This window comes from Tribolium madens, unplaced genomic scaffold, assembly GCF_015345945.1.
Source record: "Tribolium madens isolate multiple individuals breed KSU strain unplaced genomic scaffold, Tmad_KSU_1.1 Scaffold_96;HRSCAF=242;Tcas5.2_LG5, whole genome shotgun sequence".
Classification (NCBI taxonomy): Eukaryota; Metazoa; Arthropoda; class Insecta; order Coleoptera; family Tenebrionidae; genus Tribolium; species Tribolium madens.
The window spans coordinates 15,416,776-15,438,242 of NW_025401068.1; the positions used below are offsets into that span (position 1 = coordinate 15,416,776).

The 21,467-nt window shown below is 31.0% G+C and overlaps 1 protein-coding gene across 23 annotated transcripts in view; it reads right to left on the reverse strand.

Moving 5' to 3' along the window:
• Window positions 1–727: 727 nt before the first annotated feature.
• LOC123012509 (basement membrane-specific heparan sulfate proteoglycan core protein) overlaps window positions 728–21,467 on the reverse strand; it is a 266,314-nt gene continuing 245,574 nt past the window's right edge. For 22 of the 23 annotated variants that reach the window (XM_044410482.1, XM_044410479.1, XM_044410480.1 and 19 more), the window contains 13 exons: window positions 19,305–19,565; window positions 16,767–17,039; window positions 16,518–16,652; window positions 14,067–14,345; window positions 13,856–14,013; window positions 11,241–11,649; window positions 10,815–11,186; window positions 7,481–8,034; window positions 7,180–7,433; window positions 5,372–5,508; window positions 5,118–5,318; window positions 4,693–5,056; window positions 728–1,698 (listed from right to left, as the gene is read on the reverse strand). In XM_044410482.1, the coding sequence (XP_044266417.1) occupies window positions 1,659–1,698; window positions 4,693–5,056; window positions 5,118–5,318; window positions 5,372–5,508; window positions 7,180–7,433; window positions 7,481–8,034; window positions 10,815–11,186; window positions 11,241–11,649; window positions 13,856–14,013; window positions 14,067–14,345; window positions 16,518–16,652; window positions 16,767–17,039; window positions 19,305–19,565 (3,437 nt within the window). In that variant the 3' untranslated portion in view covers window positions 728–1,658. The remainder of the gene's footprint in view (window positions 1,699–4,692; window positions 5,057–5,117; window positions 5,319–5,371; window positions 5,509–7,179; window positions 7,434–7,480; window positions 8,035–10,814; window positions 11,187–11,240; window positions 11,650–13,855; window positions 14,014–14,066; window positions 14,346–16,517; window positions 16,653–16,766; window positions 17,040–19,304; window positions 19,566–21,467) is intronic. The other variant, XM_044410476.1, reaches the window with a different exon arrangement.

A 21,467-nucleotide genomic window follows, 5' to 3' on the forward strand; every position in this document is an offset into this window, starting at 1 on the left:
GATTGGCGTCAATTAAACTGCAAAATTCGTAGTAGTTTTGAAGTTATAGTCGGATTTAAATTCTCGATATTTTTGACTTTATCAGAAATTTTCTCGATAACTATTCATCGTAGAGCACTGAAATTTTTAATATATGATAGAAAATTCAATTTTCTATCCAACAGTACCAAATATAAGAGGTTATCTCCAATAAGTCCGGAATTATTGCCATTAGACCGCTCCGGGTGCCAAAAATCGACCATAATCACGACAAAAATCAAAAAAAATTTCAACTTTAAAATTGATCTATTTTACGTTTTTTACATTTCTAGAGGTCTTAAAGACTCAAATAAGTGCATAAAATGTTATTGGGTCAAGTTTCAAAAATTTTGAATTTTTTGAGTTTTTGAAGGTGAGCGGTAGTAAAATCGTAAAAATAGTCAATTTACCTTAAGTCGTAAAAACGGTTGAAATATGGTTTTCTAGACGTAAAATTACGCGCTGAACACAATACAACAAGTTAAGAGATATTGAGTAATAAGTAATTGCGTGCTAATCATTTTTGTTTTGAAGTTATTAATTATTGGTTTAGGAGAAACATAAAATACAAAATTCAAACTAGTTTTTTATTATTGCTCTAAAATAGTACGATCAATCCAAACTACGAGTTTGTTGCCTTTGGGGTTCTATACTTACCTAAACATATAGCATCTTAATGAGGAACTCGATAGAATGATAATTAAATGCATCAGTTTTACATACATTTATTCAATAATTATTGTCTTCAGTTATTGAAAATGCACTTATAACAAATAGTTAATTACAAACAATGCGTGTTATTAGAAGGCATTTATCAAAGAGATTCATCAGCACTAAGATGGGAGCAATAATAAATGCCATCCAATAAATCAGTTTCACGGTTATTTCTTAAAATTTAGGCAATTTATACAATTGATTTATTATATTATATAATTTTTCCACGTAATTAGTTTTTTCTTTTTAGTCTATAGAGAAAGAAACAATTTAAAGCACTTATAAAACATGTTTAGCCTATATAACTATACTTTATTGTTAATCACCATTGCTGATACGTTTTTGTTTCGTTTTGTAAAATCACATTGTATACATTTTCATTTGAAAAAGTAAAAATGATAGGTACAATTAATCAAAATATGAAAATGTAAGCAACATATGGACAAAGAAAGCACAGAAGTATATAACTTGTATCAACAAAGCCTTTATTCATTATAATTTGTTAATAGCACCATTAAAAATTAAAAGACTATACTAAAAGTCGAAAGATGATTTTTTCATAAATTACATATTGGACCTTATTTTTATGTACCCTTTTAAGTATACATTGCTCTTCAACAGTTACTTTCTTATTAAAACTATCCCTAAAATGGCACAATTTTTTTATTTAAGATAAAATCATATAAAAAAGATTATAGTATATGTATAAAAAAAGAATCGACCAGAAAAATGGCAGTTAAAAGAATAGAAAATTATTCCATTGGGGAATAGAATAAGATTGGCAAAATGTTAATTTACTGAGTTTTACCAATTAACATTTTGCTACTTGTAATGATCTTGAATAAAATAAAATGAACACAAATAAGTGAACACTTGTTGGACAACTAAATTGACTGCCCTTTTTTAACTAAAACTAATAGTCGTTCTCAATTCACGAGGTCATTTTCGTCATATAGGTCATCGAAGCTGAAACAGAAACACGAAATTAGTAACAGAAAATCTTGGAGTTGACAATTTTAAAATTGCTTTCATCTTATCTTACCTAAATATATACAATCCATTAGAGGTTGCACTAATTGGATAAAAAAGCGTCAGTCTATATCATGTAATTAACGGTAATAAAATATTTACCTTCAAATTGCTTATTTATGTACAACTTTTAACATTTCTACAATTCGACCTAGTCAACTTAATCTTTTGTTTGGAATAGATATATAATTGGACTTGTTTTGATATGTTATAATTTTAGAACAAACTTATGTTTCGTTATTAGTCTATTGTCTAGCACATGAAGTTATTGCGATTATTTACGTAATAAAACGGATCAGTTTATTTAGTCAAATGTCTGTCAACAGTATTTGTATGCAGCAAAGGTAAATGGCGTGATAAAAATTAAGACAGGGACGTTGATGTGACATACTGGAGGGTCTTGGATGGATTATGTTAACAGGAGGAGGTTCAACAATTTCGTCAAACTGATCCGAATCAGCAAAAATTAACGAGGACGGAATCCATCGTATCCTTTATTTACGCAGCATGGAAAGAACATTTTAAATTAATCACAATGTCCTTTTCTGCATTTCTATGCATTTTCGGTATCAATCGGTATTTATTTTTTCGAAATTTGTACATGAAGTTTTTGTTTTGAATTTAGGGTGTCCGAAAGTACATAGAGTTCAAGGCATCGTATCAGAGTTCTTTAAAGTTTAGGAAATCGTAGAAGGATCCATTTGTAAATATAGGGGAGTCCTGAAATCAGCTAAGAACAGTGGCGTGGCACTTATTTATTTGAACAAAACAAATAATCTATGTATAGTAGATTTCATTGAAATTGGCATAATGGTTGGCTATGGAGTTTCATATTTAAGTTTGTAGCCCTGCGTATGTCCCTGGTATAATAGCAGATGGGGTTTTTGTTTTTCTTTGATTATTTACCTACATGGTTTGTTGAACTGACATGACTGACATTTGTATTCGTTTTTTCACTATTTTCGTTGCTTCATCATTATTCCCAGGATTTTTTCAAATTATAATTAAAAGTAGTAGAACCCCAGATTTAAAGTACATGCTAAGGTATGTTTGAAAACATAATCAATTTCTTTTTGTTGTTTTTGTTTTAGGTTAATGGAATCCAGGTGTGATGAAATTTCCAGATTTGGTGATTTTCATGTTAGTCTGGTGATTTGGTGAAAACTTTTGTAAAAATTCTAATATCTGGTGATTTTTTGGAACTGTAAAAACTGTTTTTTTGAGCATTTTCCACGTTTTCAACCAGAAAATTTATTCGAACTCGAAAAATTTTCAAATTGGTTAAAAATAGTTCTGCTTGTTTTTTTTTACAAGATTGTATTAAACAGGATCGAAAATGACAATTTATTTTTGTCCTTGTCGAATACTTTTTCAGCTAGAAACACAATTATTTCGCAAAATTTCGTAAAAGACAATCCAAAAACGGCGTTATTTTTGCCCTTTTCAAGTGTTTTTGAGATGAAAACAAAGAAATGCTTCTTTGAAGCAGGCAAATTTTTTTTTATTAAAAACAACGCACAAATTCGTCAAAATAGCCCAAAAACGGGCTTTTTTTTTCAAGTATTTCGGGATGTTTTTGAGAGATAAGAACAAAAAAAGTTCGATATATTGCATTGAAACAGGCTTAAAAATTACAAAATTAAATCGAAATTGATATTATTTTTAGCTTGTTTCGCTTCGTTTTTGAACCAGAAGCTCATTTATTTTGCAAAATCTTGTTCAAACACGCTTAAAAATTAAAAATTAAATTATTTAATTCGAGCATTTTCCACCAGAAACTTGATTATTTCAAAAAAGTCGAAAAATTCTCAAATTGGTTAAAAAGTAGTTCTGCGTGTTTTTTTTTACAAGATTGCATTAAACAGGATCGAAAATGACAATTTATTTTTGTCTTTTTCGAATACTTTTTCAGCTATAAACGTAAAGTTTCGTTAAAATTCATCTAAAAATACAACAATTTGACCAAAAACGGCGTTATTTTTACCCTTTTCAAGTGTTTAAGCACGTTTTTGCGATAAAAACAAAGAAAATTCAAGAATTTATTTGAAGCAGGCAAAAAACTTATAAAAATAAATCGAAATTGATATTACTTTTAGCTTGTTTCGCTCGACTTACTTCGTTTTTGAACCAGAGGCTCATTTATTTTGCAAAATTTTGTCCAAACACGCCTGAAAATCACAAAAACAATTGATATTGAGTTTATTTTGTTGGTTTCACTCGCTTTAACTGTTTTTTAAACAAAATAAACACAAGTCGGAAATTACATTAAATTTTGCATTTCTTGAGAGTTTCCAACTTTTCAGTTTTTCAGCTAGAAACGCAATTATTTGGGCCGAAAATGATGTTTTTTACCTTTCTCGAAAGTTCAAGCAGATTTATAAGTTGAAAACTGTTTTTTCGCGAGAGTTTTGCCATAGCGTGTCAAAAATCACTAAATTGTTAAAAATATATATTATGATATTTTTACCTAACTCTTAGGCTTTAACATGATTATATTGTAAAATTTTCTCGAAAAAAAAAATCGAAACCACCAAATTGCTTAAAAATAGTTTTATTTTGGATGTCCCATTTTTTATGTCCGCCGATGTACCTAACGAAAAATATTTTTTTCACGTCCGGCAAATAAAGTGTAAAATGTTAAATTTTTTGTAAGCGTTTAATTTTTTTATTCATTTGAATGAAAAAAAAAGTGTAGCGTGTCACTTTTTAACGCAAAATATTTATACATTTGCTATGACTCTTGACATTTGTCAGAAATTAAAACGAATTAATTTTGCAATTTAGTTCCTGTATTAATTAATTGTACATTTAATATCAGTGTATCAACCTTACAATTCCCTTTTTACCACAGAATAGTTCTATGTTACGCCACTGCTCAAGTTTCGAGTATGCCTATCGACATCCTTCTGCGATTTTCTGACTTTTACTCACCTAGAACATGGTTTAACATTAACTCCAGAGATTGCTCTTATTCCCAAATCAAGTGTTTTTAAATTTTGTAGCTCGAAAGCGTGAATGCAGCCATCAAAACCATGATTAAACCTTCTTCCAGTCATCAAGCCAATGTTTGGAGCTCCTCCCAAGTATATATTTCCAGCGCATGATAACGTGTTCGTAAAACCGGGGGATTCACCCGTTTGAGTGTAAGCATTGTCGATTTCGATGGAGCCAACACGACCTCTGCGTTTCAAGATGGCACTGTGTCTTTGTCCATCATCGACTCGCTTCTGCGTGTTTCTAATTATCGCAGGACCTGAACCTAGATCGTAACTGAATTCCAAATATCCATTGACAACTGCAAATAATCAAGTGATAATTTCGGAATTGAAAAAAAAAAAAAAAGAAAAAACACGAACCTCCAAGAGAAATGTAATTTTTGCCTTGACCGTCTTCGTTGGGAGTTTGTCCGTGCCAAAAGACCAATCCGTCGCTTGAATTTGTCGACAATTCGACTGCAATAAGCTCGTCTTCGTTTTCTCTGATGTGGTCAAGGAGCTCTCTGTCGAATTCCAAGTAGCCTTTGCCGTTAAAATTTGCATCGTTTCTTAATTCGACACCTGTGAACAAGTGGGTGTAGTTCCACGTTTAGTTGGATGTTTTGTTTACTTACGGAGTTCACAATTTTTGCCAGAGAAGAGAAGTGGACAACTACACTCATATCCTGTTGCATTTCCACTGCATGTACCCCCATTTTGACATGGGATTTTTTGCTCGCAGATGTTAGTTTCAATTTCGCAGTCTTTTCCACTGTAACAAAAGCGAAAATTTTTGAAACGTCTGCTTTTAAAGTTTGCATTTCAAACACAATGAGCAAATTTTGGATGTCCCATTGTTTTATGTCCACCCATAATATCTAATGAAAAATATTTTTTTCACGTCCGTCAAATAACGTGTAAAATTTTTCATTAATTTTTTTAATAAAAAAATACATTTCGCATTGGAAGGGTGAAAAAAATGCCACAGCCTTTAATTTTTTTACTCATTTGAATGTCGTAGAGTGTCATTTTTTAACGCAAAATATTTATACATTTGTTATGACTCTTGACATTTGAAGGGGTGAGTGGATAAAGGTGTAGCATTTTTTTGAAAACTGCCATTTTCTTTTCAAACAATTTTTTCGCAATATTCTTTTATTGAAAAAGATAATAATAATAAATAAATGTTAAAAAAAGCAAAACTAACACAATTTTTACTTAATTCAATGACTTTTCGACGTATTTTTGACTAAATTTTGCAAAGTAATTTTTTATTGAAAAATATGTTAAAACGCTTGAAAAGAGCAGAAATTATGTCATTTTTGAATTAGTCTGGTATATGTATTAATTTTTTGGTATGTTTAAGCAAAAATTAAAGGAAAAACTGTGTTTTAGACTCAAAAAACGCAACTAAATGTTAGAAAGAGGCAAAAATAACATCATTTTGGAATTAATTATGTGATTTTTCGGCTTATTTTGTGCTTTTGGATGAAAAATCTGCTAAAACGTTTGGAAAAGCCACCAGATGATTTTTCGGCTAAAAACATGCTTAAACTTTCCAAAGAAGCAAAAATAATTTTATTTTCGTGATAGTTTATTCATTTGTTGCTTTATTTTCGACGAAAATTTTCAAAATAATTGCAATTCTGACTAAAAAACGTCCTAAAATAGAAAAATTGTATTATTATTTGAACCAACGTTTTAGCACAATCTAAAAAAGTAAAAATAACACCATTTTTGAGTAAAATTAGCGATTTGTGACGAAATGACTTAGTAAATTTTTAACTGAAAAACGTGCTTTCAACCCAATATGTTTTAATAGAATCTTACAAAAAAAACGTGATGTAAATTGGCAAAATTCATTATTTTTTACTTAATTTGGTGACTTTTCGGTATATTTTTGTCTAAATACTTCGAGCTAATTCCGTCTCTTATTGAAAAATATGGTGTTAATATGGAAAACGGTTTCCGAGGAGTCGAAACTAGCTTCAAAATTACATCCAGTAAACAAGAAAAAATCTTTTAAATGAGAATGTTAATTTTCGAGACAGCATAAAGTGGACTATATTGTGTCGTTGGAATTTCATTTATAAATATGTTGTTAAACTTGAAATATTTTTATAAAGCAATAATTATCACAAAGTTTATATTAGAAAATAAAGCTTGTTTTTTGGTACATAACACTTTTATCAATTTTTTAATAATATAAACTAATGCATTATAGTGGTTGAAGGGATCATGTACATTTGACCGTTAAAAAATCTATAAAAAACATAATTACGTAAGTTTTCTTATAATTTTTTGAAGTGATAGTTCATGATTTTTTTTACGGACGTGAAAAAATGCAACTCTACAAGTCTACAGTTCCCTTTTTTCCTGTGTTACGCCACTGCTCAAGTTTCCCCACTCCGCCTTTCGATTTCCTGACCTCTACTAAAATTACCTGAATCCATTCAAACAATTGCAGTTGTAATCCATCGGTGACAAGGGGTAGCATTGCCCACCATTCTTACAGGGATTGCTTGAACATCCGGTTCTTCTACTATTATAAGATGGTGTAGTTGGTGTATTTTCATGAACATATTCGAATCCACCGACATTGTTATCAACTTCGTTATCCAAACTGCTACACTCCATAACATTAGCAGAATCCTCAGCAGAATTGATAACATCCAAATCCAATCCCGACATTTTGATCTGAAAATTCAAATTCAAAACAATTTCTCCTAATTGGTGTAACGAACCTCCGAAATACAACCATTGAAACCCGAGTGGACTCCAACTTTTTCGTTGATCTTAATACTTTCACTGTCGTAACCGCCAACATACAACCGAGTTAACAAATTCAGAGTTTTATGGTTTCCTGGTGTCGTTCCGAATGTCGTTTCCCCATCGACGATAAGTCGTCCTTCGCTTAAGCTTCTTGTTGCTGTTAAAACATGCCATTCTCCAGGTCTCACTTCTTTCTCGCTGCGGATGGTCACAGGTCGTCCTCCTACATTGAAGTTGAATTCAATGTGACGGTCTTTGATGGCTAAACTGACGAAATCTCCGTGTCCTTCATCTGTTTCAGCACAGTATAACAATATGCCGTCACGAGTGTCAGTTGGCTTGATTTTCAGAGCGGCTTTGAAACGTCTTTGGAGTTTTGGTACAGGATAGGCGATGTAAGCGCCGTTGCTGAAAGCCGGCTCATTTACGGAAATTTCTCTTTCGCATCGGCGGCCTACGCGACCCATTGGGCAAAGGCAGTCGAAGCCGTTGTCGTTATCGAGACATCGACCGGTCCCACAAGTATCTAAAGTCAAACCGTCGGCATGTGAAAATAAAATCTTTCAAACAAAAACTCTATACAGGGGGTACCACGAGTAATAATGAGCCTGAAAATTTTTTTGAAGCAACCAACATTACATTTCATAGATAACGTGGATATTAAAATATTTCGTTTTAAGTAGTTAAACATAGTAATCGTATTTTTATTTTTGACAACTTTCTATCAGTCAAAATGACTTTACTCCAGTTTTAGGAAGTCCGTCTATTTGGATAGAAACGTGCAGTCTGCGAAGTGTTTTTCAAACATTCTTCATAAATGAGAATCTTGTTGGTCTTTTCGGCAACATCTTAGTAATTCTCACCGAATTCTCCAAGGTTTGACATTTTATAAATTAAAGTTGAAGTGCTGTTTAGTTACTATTTTTAATTTATTAAAACTACGTTATCTTTGAAATGTAATGTTGGTTGCTTCAAAAAAATTTTTAGATTCATTATTACTCGTGGGACACCCTGTAGAAATATGTCAGAACATAAACAAATATTTAAGAGTAAAAATAAAAAAAAATAGTACAAATACAAAGTTACGATCATACATAACGGAATAAAATTTAGGGCAGTATTTTTCTGTAATTTCAAAAAGTTCACTGTAAACCTTTTACTGTCATCATGACTGACATTTGACAATTAAACTTGTCCGCAACTGTACTCTTGCTTAAGGTAAAAAAATAATAACTCTTAATAAATAATATTTGGAATTTCGTGTTTATTCTAATCTTCTAGTGTGAAAGATATTAAATTTTTTATTTTTCTATTTTCCCCTTCGAGAAAATGGATCAAATTCATCGTTTATGTTCTATTTTGTTTTTCTATTTTTCAAATTAATTCAAAATTAAGCTTTTCAGTGAAAAACTCCTTGAAAAATAGTTCAAAACGAGAAAACATTTTACATACCGAGTGTAGTATCCGTTACAAGCAGAAAAGAAATCCCTACTTCTAATTAAATAAAATTGTTGAATTTTTTCACACTTACTTGGGCATTCATAAGGTACAGTTCCTATTTTTTTAGTAATTTTTCATTTACAAAGCCAAAAAAATTAAAAAGTAATTTTCCAATTTTTATAATGACCCACGCAGATTCAGTTCCTACGATTGTTTACAAAATCAGAAAAAAAATACCAATTAGATTTTGAATTAAACGTAATTTTTCATATTACATTTAAAAATTATTTTTATAAATTTAGGTGACAATGGGGAACTGTAATTGGGATAAGATTCCAAGTTTTACAACAAAAAGACCCTTCAAAGTGGTCTTTTATTATTTATTATTATTTTATTTTATTATTATATTATTTTATTTTTTTTATTTTTATTATCATTTACTATCAAAAAAAATTAGAAAAATTAGAAAAATACATATACCCTATCAATAATTAGTTAGTTATATGAAATATCGCCAGTTTTAATTAATTAGAAGTGGCGTAACCGATGCCACACCCGGTATACCTACTGTTCCAAATTATTTAGAGTAAAAAAATGTCTTACATTTTTTGATGATTTTTGAAATATTAAAAATGGTCGTATTCAGATTTAAAAAAATCTATTTTAAAGCTTCAAGTTTCTAGTCTTGAGATCTGTTAGCAAAAAAAATTCTGAGCTACAATTATTACGTAATCCTAAGAAAAAGCCGAAGAAAAAAAATATTTTTTTTTTTGGTCCACGGACTTGGGGAAATTTTTATTAGTTAAATCAATGCATGGGTCCGATAGCTTGTTTATTCAGCTTCAATTTGTCTTTTTTACGTGAATTTGTTGCTGAAATATTTGATTTTTAACGAAAATAAAAAGGATCTTTTTGTTTTTGATAATCGATATCTTCGCAATCAATAATGACACCACAGGGAATGTAAAAATAGTTTCAAAAACTAGAAAATTTTTTCTACAAGATGTTTTTACGATTTTTTGAAAAAAATCATTTATTTTGTACTCAATGTTGTAGAGTGATAAAGTAGTGAAATAAAGTAATTTTTATCTACTTTTATATTCAAGAAATTCTGGTAGGTGAGTACAAAATAAAACGACGCTAAAGATTCTTTATCGACTCGTGACTTCGTCATTCGTAAACTTAACCTTTTCACTCGTAGAAAAAATTAAAAAAAAACATTTTTTTACCTCTTCATACAGATTTGCATGTAAAATTAAAAAAAAAACATTAAAAAACAGTAATTTTTTATAGTTTTGGAAATTAGTAAAAAATCAAGAACCAATACTGACTAATTTTTGAGAACATTTATTTAATTTTTACATCAAATTAATTGTATTAATGAAAAGTTGATACTCCCAAGCTGTATTCAGCAACATTCTAGCAAATTTTCAAAAAAGTAATTTTTTTAATTGCTGCCGAATTTTTTTTTCAAATTTAATAGTAGTGTATTGTTTTTCAAAACTTAAGAACTTGAAGCACTTGCAACTTTGTACATATACTATTTTCTTTACACTTTTTATTGCATATGTTATTTATTGATTTTTTCTTTTGTACTATACAAAAAATTATATTGTTTTTAAATTTTCTAAATACTAAATACACTAAATTCAGCAAAAATAGGAAGACTTGCGGAAGTCCTGTAAAACCACATGAAAAAAGTCAGTGTTGTTTTCCAAAATACAACAAAATTTTCAAAAAGTTATAGAAAAAACAATTTGAAAAATTAAACAAAAAAAAATTCACTTCTTAAATTCAATGACATAATTTTGGGAGAGTTTTGCCAAAGCAAGACACCAAAAAAAAAGCAATAAAAAATCAACTTACATGGCGAGCAAGCTTCTCCTTTCAGCTTTTCACAGTTGGGCCCACTATACCCAGGGGTGCAAATACACGAATATCCCTCAGGAGACAAGGCTTCTTGACACACGCCCCTATTTTTGCATTTATCATGTGAACAAGTTTCACACGTGGTGATACCATGTTTATATTTAGCTTGTTTTGTGATATCTATGTAGTTGAAACCGATCTTGAATCGGCTAATGCAACCCACAAATCCATTCAAAACTCCAACTTCGGGAGAAATTTCATCAAAATCGGGGACTCCACCCAGATACAATTGTTCGGAAAGATCAAGCCCGATGTATTTTCCTTCAGCGTTACCAATAAATGGTCCTGTACCATCGACGAACATGGTTACTAGAAAAAGAAATAATTGTCAAAGCCAAATTTTGCTTTCTAAATTAAAATTACCTTTCTTTCGGTATCTTATGACTTTAATGGTATGCCACTCGTTGAGGGTCACTGGACGGTCGGCCCTTACTGTAGCTACTCCCCCTCCTAAATTAAACCTAAACTCGGGTACCCCATTGACGAGCGAAAGTGAAACAAAGTCCCCGTTTTTATCACTACCCTTATCACCGTTATACAGTAATAAACCATCGCCGTTTTGGGGTTTAAACGATATTTCGAAATTGAATTGAATATACAAATCAACTGTATTTTCTAATGCAATGTAACTAGTGGGTGCTTGAGCGAAATGGGGTACTATTCCAGTGACAGTTAATACTGTAGTTGTATCAATTTTACGGTCACCGTTGTTTTGTGAGCAAGTGTAAACACCTGCATCCATGCTGTTGACTTCATTTAGTTGAATCGAACGCTGGAAAAACAACTCAAAAGTGGCCCTTGTCAAATTAGACAAAAATAGGGCGATCGGTGGAAAAAAATCCTAGAGAGTTGGAATTTTTTTAAACGCTTTCTTTTTTCTTGGGTAGACATATATCAAAAGTCCTTGAAGGTGGGGGGCGAGGAGGGGGAGGGGGCTAAAGGTGTCTTTTTTGTTTTTTTGCTTATATCTCGGAAACTATTACTCCTAACGGTTTTTGCCTGCTTATCAAAATTAAAGCCTACAAAATTTCCTACAAAAATGGTCCTTTGCATTTTTGTTGTAGGACTGACTGTAAGCGAGTTATAGGGCTGACAAAAAACATCATWWAAAAAAATGTGCTTTATCCGTATTTAAAACAGAAAAATAAAATCGCCAATGTGATGGGACTTGAAAAGCAAAGAAAGATTATTATTACAAGTCCAGAAGTAAGAAAAAAATTAACTTTTCTCTCTACTGCGTCAGAATAATGAAGTTTTAATAACAGATTTGRTCGTTTCAGATAAAGCAAAAACAACCCTTGCTWTTAAAGTGTTACTTTATCTAGTCAAAAGAGTTTATAAAGAAGTAGTTTAACATCTGCTATAGAAAAAAAGTATTTCCTTTGCTTTTTGGGCGTAAAATCAAAGGTAAAAATTTGTTTCCTTTTTATTGGCTATTATAAAATGTATTATTAAGTTTAGAATTTTGATTATAAAAGAAATAACTTGAAATTGGCAAAAAAATCTGGCATTTAAAACTAGTTCTACAATCTTGATTTTTGAAAGCTAGAATTCAAGTCAAGCAAAAATGTTTTTTCTTTGCAGTTTTGGCGTAAAATCAAAGGTAAACTTTTTTTCCTCTTGTAAACTTAATCCGGAAATATACTGTATACTTGCAAAATACATTTCTTAAATAAATTTATTTTATTAATCTTGTGATTTGAAAAAACTGAAAGCAAATTGAATTTATTAGGTGCAACACTTCATTAGAGAGTCTATAAAGTCTTTGGAGTCGTTCTCATATGCTACATCTTCGTCTTCAACTTAAACATTGAAAACCGAATTACAGTCTTGTTCAGTACAATATTAATAAATAGATGATTTAATATCTATGATTTATTTATTATTCCATAGACTTAGGTCTCTATAAAACTAGATAATTACCTATGTTATGTATAGGATTCAGTTATAGTAGTGTCGTTCTTCGCATGGGCTATGTTTATGGATAAATATTAAATGTTGATTTTCATAAAGTGTCGTCTCAGTGCACTTCTGCACTCTCAAAATTCGAAATTTCATGTTTCTAATTTTGTTTTTAAGCGTTTAAACTCTATTTTATTTCATTAAAATTTGAAAAGTGCACTTTTACACTCTCTAAGGATCATATTTTCTAAATTTAAAGTTTTTATATCCCTTTAAATGTGTACACCGTTTTATTCCCTTAAAAACTAATTTTCCAAAAATCTGATTTTAGTGCTCCTTTACACCTCTCAAGTATTTTATGTTTATATCTTTGTTTAAACATTCACACCCCATTTAACCCCCTTACAGATTGATTCTCTCTTTCATCCAAAATTTTTATTTATATCTCCGTTTAAATGTTTACTCTACACATATACTTACCATATACTAATGAAATGTGTTTGAAAGGATTTTTACAGCAATTTTATGTAGACTTCAAACTTTTGAAGCCTACGGTTAGTCCTTCGACAAAAATAAATAGGACCATTTTTGTAGGAAATTTTGATGTAGAAATAGAAAATTCTGCAAAAATTACATAAACGATGAGTTTGTATTTATAGACCCTCGTGACTCCCCCTTCCTTTAATGAAGTATTGGACCCAGTAAATTCAATTTACTGTCAGTTTTTTTTTTTAATTACAAGACTAATTCTGTTTTAAATGCAGATAAAGCACATTTTTTTAAATGATGTTTATTTTTCTGCCCTATAACTCGCTTACGGTTAGCCCTACAACAAAAATGCAAAGGACCGTTTTTGTAGGAAATTTTGTAAGCTTTAATTTTGATAAGAAGATAGAGTGATAATTTCCGAGATATAAGCAAAAAACCAAAAAAAGACACCTTTAACCCCCTCCCCCTCCTCGAGCTCGCACTCCACCTTCGGGGACTTTTGATATAGTGTAAAAAAGCGCTTAAAATTCCAACTCTCTAGGATTTTTTTCCACCGATTTGTCTAATTTGACTGGACTATTACTTACGCTGTGCACATCAACGTTATCTGGGAGATTTCGTCCCTGTTTCGTCCATAAATAGTTCACTGGTGGTTCCAAATCCGTTTTACATTCCAATATAACAGTGGAACCTTGAGGTGCTGTTTTAATTTCCAGTGGAGGTTCATCCAAATTCAAATCGCGGTCTAAAAATCCCAAAATTGTGTCTAACACAAACGAATTTAATTTAGATAGGTACCTATGACTTCTAAGTGGTAATCCTTGTGGTATACACCTTGGTAACCGGTAGCTTCACATCGGTACACTCCTGAATTTTCCGGTCGTACTGATGGTATTCTTAAGACACCACCGGCACTTTGAACATTATTTTCAAACCAACCGGCCAGTTTTGACCATGTTGTTATCACTCCAGGTTCACTTGATTGGCAATTGAGGTCAACGTGTTCTCCGGCTCTGTAGGTTCTTTCTGATGGTGTTATGTGGAGAGATGGTGATGGTACCGTTACGGTGGAGGGCCCTACAATTTACAATGAATTTAAAACACCACTAAAACACAATACCATGTACCAAAACATCATTTCTTTAAGTAAATTTCTGATCGGAGTAACCTCTGAATCTAACAATACTGAATAACAAAATAGTATATTATGATACGAGTTTTATAACAAGCATTTTGCTTTTAAAGCAGTAAGTGAGATAAAATGCCTTATAAATGAGATATCATATAGTATTTTTTCTACTTTGCACTTTTTTAAAGAAAAAAATTGAAATCTCGAAATGTAGGGAATTTTGCGGCAGTTGGCAAGATTGCGCGGTGGCTACTTGGGGAAATAAATTAATTTGAAACGTCATTATCAGGGGTAGCCTACTAGTAATAGTCCAGACCATTTTCGATAAATTTTAGTTCTGTCCCGGCCGTCAGAGGTCGCGATTAGCATTCTCATAATAAAGTTTATTTATTTTTTGCGAATGTTATTTTTATTTTAAATTTTCATTCAAAGGTTGACGATAGGTATAGACACACAACATAAATAACAAATTAAGGTTCCAGCTTTTTTTGTTAGATTTATAATAAAAGAAAGAAATCTAATTTATCGGCGTGAAGTGTGCGTGAGTTTTATAAGAAGCATTTTATCGCAGGCACGGGTTTAAAGCAGTAGTGCGATAAAATGCCTTATAAACGAGATATCATACAGTATTTTTTCTACTTTGCACTTTTTTAAACAAAAAAAATAAAATTTCGGAATGTAGGGAATTTTGCGGCAGTTTGCAACATTGCGCGGTGGCTACTTGGCTAGGTAGCTATGAAATAAACTAATTTGAAATATTATTTTATTCGTAAAAATAAATTTCGAAGGTGTCGAAGACGTTTTGCAATGTACGCCTCTAGAAATACGGACCTTGACGGCAAATATGATGAAAAATTTACTCCCTGTGAGATTGTTTAGTAAGTTGCCGGCAAAACCTAACCACAGAAGCCTCAAAAGTAACAGTAAGTGCGCAAACACCACGATAATCATAATGTTCATTCTGAATATTTTTTGCGATGATTAATTAAACCAAACACAGCGAAAATTTCGTATTTGAATAATTTGATTTGCGTTAGGTTGATTGACACTGACAGTTCGATGGAAAAACGGTTAGGTCGCCAACATTATAAGACTAAATTTCCCTCTTTTTAGTATAATTTTTATAGCCGTTTTTAGGGCTTAGTGCGAACACAAAGTAGAAAAAAAATCACAACACAATCAGAAATCTAATTAAAAGCACTGTAGTTGTAGCAGTTATTACACAATGTTTCATTCTTGCAAAAAAATCAAAATTGTGCTCTTATTTAAAAAAGTAACGAATTGAGTTGCAGTGCCATTGAGCCTTGTTAATAACGTACATGCAGAATGTTTGATACTTGTAAAATACAATAATGTTTACGTTTTTGGAAAATGTTTCACTCTGTCTGAACTTTCCTGTTGTTTTTTTTTTTAAATAAAAAAGTAGAGCATATTTACAAAACAAAAGCAATGTGTTACAAATGTGTTCAAATTTAAAGATTTTTATAGTATAAAATTTTCATTCAAGTAATAATAGCAATTTTAGCATATTACTATTTAATTTTGAAACAATAAGGTTTGAGTTTTTTTTTCATATTAAACTGTCAGTATCTCACTATAAATGTTGGATTGCTGATAGACTGCATAAAAATCTTATTTATCTTAATCTTGTTGTAAAAAGTCCAAAGGCGCTGTATTTAAAATTATTTAAAAAATATAGATTAAATAAGAGCATTATTTCACTTTTTTACTAGAATTAGATATCAATAAGTTTTTATTATACACACAAATCACATTGGCATTAGTGGTATACAATACAAAAGCACAAACGACTAAAGAAACCGAACTAAAAAAGCTTTTTCAACATGAAAATATTGTTTCAGACTTTAGAACTTATCCATACTCTGTAAAATCATACTTTTGCAACATTGAACACAAAAATTTTAGTAATAGTAGTATTATTATTAAACATAAGCTTAAAGTTTACAGAAAAATTGTCGTTTATGACAGTATTATTGTAAAGTCTGAACCGATTTTTGTAAGATTTTGAGACACACAAACGCCCAAACAAGACCGAATAGCACCCTCTACAGTGGCCACTGACGACACGAAGAGCTAGAAACAAAGAAAGCATAACAAACCCCGTCGTATCCTATGACTACAGTTGTCCTCATCACTGTTATCACCACAGTCATCATTGTTGTCACAATACTGTGAAACGGGAATGCACACATTGTTTCTACATTTCCATTGGTTTGATCGACAAGACCATGAACCTTTTGGTCAAACCATGCAATAAATAAACTAAAGTCTATCATAAAACAAAAACCAACACAGAAGTAAAACCAACTACTAGAACACTTCTGGGCTAGTCTAACCAAACAACTTACTGGTAACTTGCAAGTCGACATAGTCACTGGAACTGCCTCCATCTGTTGGCATTTCACAATAATAACGGCCTTCATCCTGCGGTTGCAGATTGTAAATCGTGAGAATTTCACCCTGGACTTGGGAGTTTTGTGGAAGTGGTAATCTCTCACGGAACCATTTAATGTTGGGAATAACACTGGAGTCGTGTGCTCTGCATCGGAGTGTTATTGTTGACCCTATTGGACCCGTTTGTTGGCGGTTTTCGGCAGTTAGAGACGGTTTGTGCACGTTTTCTGTAAGAAAAGAGTTGTGAAATTTGCCAAGTAGCCCAGTCAAATTAGACAAATCGGTGGAAAAAAATCCTGGAGTTGGAATTTTTTAAATGCTTTCTTTACACTTGGGTAGACATATATCAGAAGTCCCCGAAGGTGGTGGGCGAGCTCGAGGAGGGGGAGGGGGTTAAAGGTGTCTTTTTTTGGTTTTTTGCTTATATCTCGGAAATTATCACTCCTATAGGCTTTTATCTTCTTATCAAAATTAAAGCTTCCAAAATTTCCTACAAAAATGGTCCTTTGCATTTTTGTTGTAGGACTAACCATAAGCGAGTTATAGGGCAGAAAAGAAACATCATTTAAAAAAATGTGCTTTATCTGCATTTAAAACAGAATTAGTCTTGTAATTTAAAAAAAAAAACTGACAGTAAATTGAATTTACTGGGTCCAATACTTCATTAAAGGAAGGGGGAGTCACGAGGGTCTATAAATACAAACTCATCGTTTATGTAATTTTTGCAGAATTTTCTATTTCTACATCAAAATTTCCTACAAAAATGGTCCTATTTATTTTTGTCGAAGGACTAACCGTAGGCTTCAAAAGTTTGAAGTCTACATAAAATTGCATTAAAAATCCTTTGAAACACATTTCATTAGTATATGGTAAGTATATGTGTAGAGTAAACATTTAAACGGAGATATAAATAAAAATTTTGGATGAAAGAGAGAATCAATCTGTAAGTGGGTTAAATGAGGTGTAAATGTTTAAACAAAGATATAAACATAAAATTCTTTAGAGGTGTAAAGGAGCACTAAAATCAGATTTTTGGAAAATTAGTTTTTAAGGGAATAAAACGGTGTACACATTTAAAGGGATATAAAAACTTTAAATTTAGAAAATATGATCCTTAGAGAGTGTAAAAGTGCACTTTTCAAATTTTAATGAAACAAAATAGAGTTTAAATGCTTCTTAAAAACAAAATTAGAAACATGAAATTTCGAATTTTGAGAGTGCAGAAGTGCACTGTGACGACACTTTATGAAAATAACATTTAATATTTATTCATAAACATAGCCCATGCGAAGAACGAGACTACTATAACTGAATCCTATACATAACAAAGGTAATTATCTAGCTTTATAGAGACCTAAGTCTATGGAATAATAAATAAATCATCGATATTAAATCATCTATTTATTAATATTGTACTGAACAAGACTGTAAATCGGTTTTCAATGTTTAAGTTGAAGACGAAGATGCAGCATATGAGAACGACTCCAAAGACTTTATAGACTCTCTAATGAAGTGTTGCACCTAATAAATTCAATTTGCTTTKAGTTTTTTCAAATCACAAGATTAATAAAATAAATTTATTTAAGAAATGTATTTTGCAAGTATACAGTATYTTRCCGGATTAAGTTTACAAGAGGAAAAAAAGTTTACCTTTGATTTTACGCCAAAACTGCAAAGAAAAAACATTTTTGCTTGACTTGAATTCTAGCTTTCAAAAATCAAGATTGTAGAACTAGTTTTAAATGCCAGATTTTTTTTGCCAATTTCAAGTTATTTCTTTTATAATCAAAATTCTAAACTTAATAATACATTTTATAATAGCCAATAAAAAGGAAACAAATTTTTACCTTTGATTTTACGCCCAAAAAGCAAAGAAAATACTTTTTTTCTATAGCAGATGTTAAACTACTTCTTTATAAACTCTTTTGACTAGATAAAGTAACACTTTAAAAGCAAGGGTTGTTTTTGCTTTATCTGAAACGAGCAAATCTGTTATTAAAACTTCATTATTCTGACGCAGTAGAGAGAAAAGTTAATTTTTTTCTTACTTCTGGACTTGTAATAATAATCTTTCTTTGCTTTTCAAGTCCCATCACATTGGCGATTTTATTTTTCTGTTTTAAATACGGATAAAGCACATTTTTTTWWATGATGTTTTTTGTCAGCCCTATAACTCGCTTACAGTCAGTCCTACAACAAAAATGCAAAGGACCATTTTTGTAGGAAATTTTGTAGGCTTTAATTTTGATAAGCAGGCAAAAACCGTTAGGAGTAATAGTTTCCGAGATATAAGCAAAAAAACAAAAAAGACACCTTTAGCCCCCTCCCCCTCCTCGAGCTCGCCCCCCACCTTCAAGGACTTTTGATATATGTCTACCCAAGAAAAAAGAAAGCGTTTAAAAAAAATTCCAACTCTCTAGGATTTTTTTTTCACCGATCGCCCTATTTTTGTATAATTTGACTGGGCTAAAGCAAGTGTTCGAAAAGCGAACCTTCAACGATAACATCAGCAACAGCATCAGCTTCTCCAGCAGTGTTAACTGCAGTACAACGATAACGTCCAGCATCACTTAGTTTAATATTATTGAATTGAATTAAGCCATCACGAGTGGTCACAGATGGGGGAAACGAGCGTCCGACTGGTACCCAGCGAATTGTTATTGGTTGTTGGCCTGTGGCACTGCATTGGATGTAAGCGTTGTCGCCAGGACGAACCACTTGACGTGGAGGAATTAAAGTGATCCTTGGAGGTGCTGAAAATTTTCACGGATGAGTTTGGATGTGCATTATTCGAGTTGGCACACAAAACATGCATCACCAATTCACTAAACTAAATTAACAGAAGGAACAAAACAGAAATACACTAGTGGAGTAGAAAGTGGCTTTATTAACTCTATGGGAAAAATCACGGGGGTTGACCGGTGCGTCATCTGACGTTTCTCCTCACAATTTTTTGACGTTAGGTTCAATATCTACGAGTTAGAAGTTGTTTATTGATGAAAGTGTTGTTTTCTACGATTCTTTGCAAAGGCATTTAAAATTTAATGTAATAATAATAAAAATAATAATAATAATAATAAAGGTCATTATTAATTAATTAAAAGTAATACAAAGATGCGGAGGCGAAGTCTAGCTTGAAGCTATTCAATTTAACCTCAAAAGAAAATTGATAAAAAAAAACAATTATAACATAAAAATAAAAATAATTATATAAACAATATAAAATTGAAATAAAAATAAATTCGGAAGTTACTTAATAACTAAAAGTAAAGAAAAAAATCATTGCCAGCCTCTCGAAAACAAAAAGAAAAAACAAGAAAGAATTCTTTAAGAAGAAATGAAAAAAAAAAAAATGAAAAAAAAACAAAAATTGAATAGAAATAAATTCTTTTGCATTTATTTTTAACGTCAGTTAAAATACTATTTCCAATAGATTGGAAATGACGTTCTACATGCAGTGTATTTATTAGATCAATATGTTTTCCAATGTTTTTGGATGTTGTATCTAAAACTCGGATTTTTAGTGTACATTAGTATAAAACCGATTTTCTAAAAAACAGTGGGTATGTTGAGAAGAAAATAGATGCAAAATCGGTATTTCGTAAATAGGAATCATCATAGACATAAGAAGCGTGGATAAATAATTTCTTACATTGAGTTTTTTTAAGGGTTTAAAACGATAGACGATCTTATGCATTCTTCCAGGTAAGAAAAAAGAAAAAGTTGAAATTCAAGACGTCTACAGAATAAAGTTGCATCTTACATCCTTCAAAAAGCTTTTAATCTTATGAAAATAAGAAAATTACTTTGGCTTGGAGTAAAAAGAAAGTGTTAAATGTACTGACTTTTTGATTTTCAAAAGAAGAAAAATTCTTAGGGAAATGTTTAAATTTAGTAGTAAAAATGCCAATCGAGACGTTTCAAAACATCGTGCTACAAAAAACAGTTGAAGAGACTAAGAAAGTGTTAGATGTACTACGTTAAAAAAATTCTAGATTTGCAAAAAAAAATTCTTAAAGAAATGCTTAAATTAAATTATTTACCTCAAATAATCGCAATTTTATATGTAGAGTGTGATTTGTGCCAAAGCAGACACACTATGTAAAGTACTAAAACAGCATTTGAATGTTTTTTTTTATAAGATTGACCCCATTTTTTGTAGAATAAATAAAGGATGATGGGGGGCTAATTTTTATCGGTGACCCCTTATTATTTCAATTTTTTACACTAACACAAGTGCATTTATGCCTGATTTCATGGAAGTTACTTAATCGTAAGGAATTATTAAAAGAATGAGACTCAGAACAGAAGCAAGAAATCAATCAATAAACGAAAAATACTTCGAAATTATACCAAAAAGACTTTCAACGACGACAATAATGTTACTGTCAAACTCAAATTGACAAATTCACTCGAACATGACATTTAAGTGGTGTAGTTGAAGTACATACAGGGTGAAAATAAAGTATGGAACCAAGCGGTTTTATTTTTAATCGTTCCAGAAAATAATAATTAATATAAATTAATATAAAAAATGTCATCGTATTTTCAGAACGAAATTTTGTTTTGTTTTTGAGTTATGCAATTTTTTTTGTCAAAATTGCAATTTATGTAAAAAAAAATTTTGAAAAAATTAAATATAAAGCACATAGTTG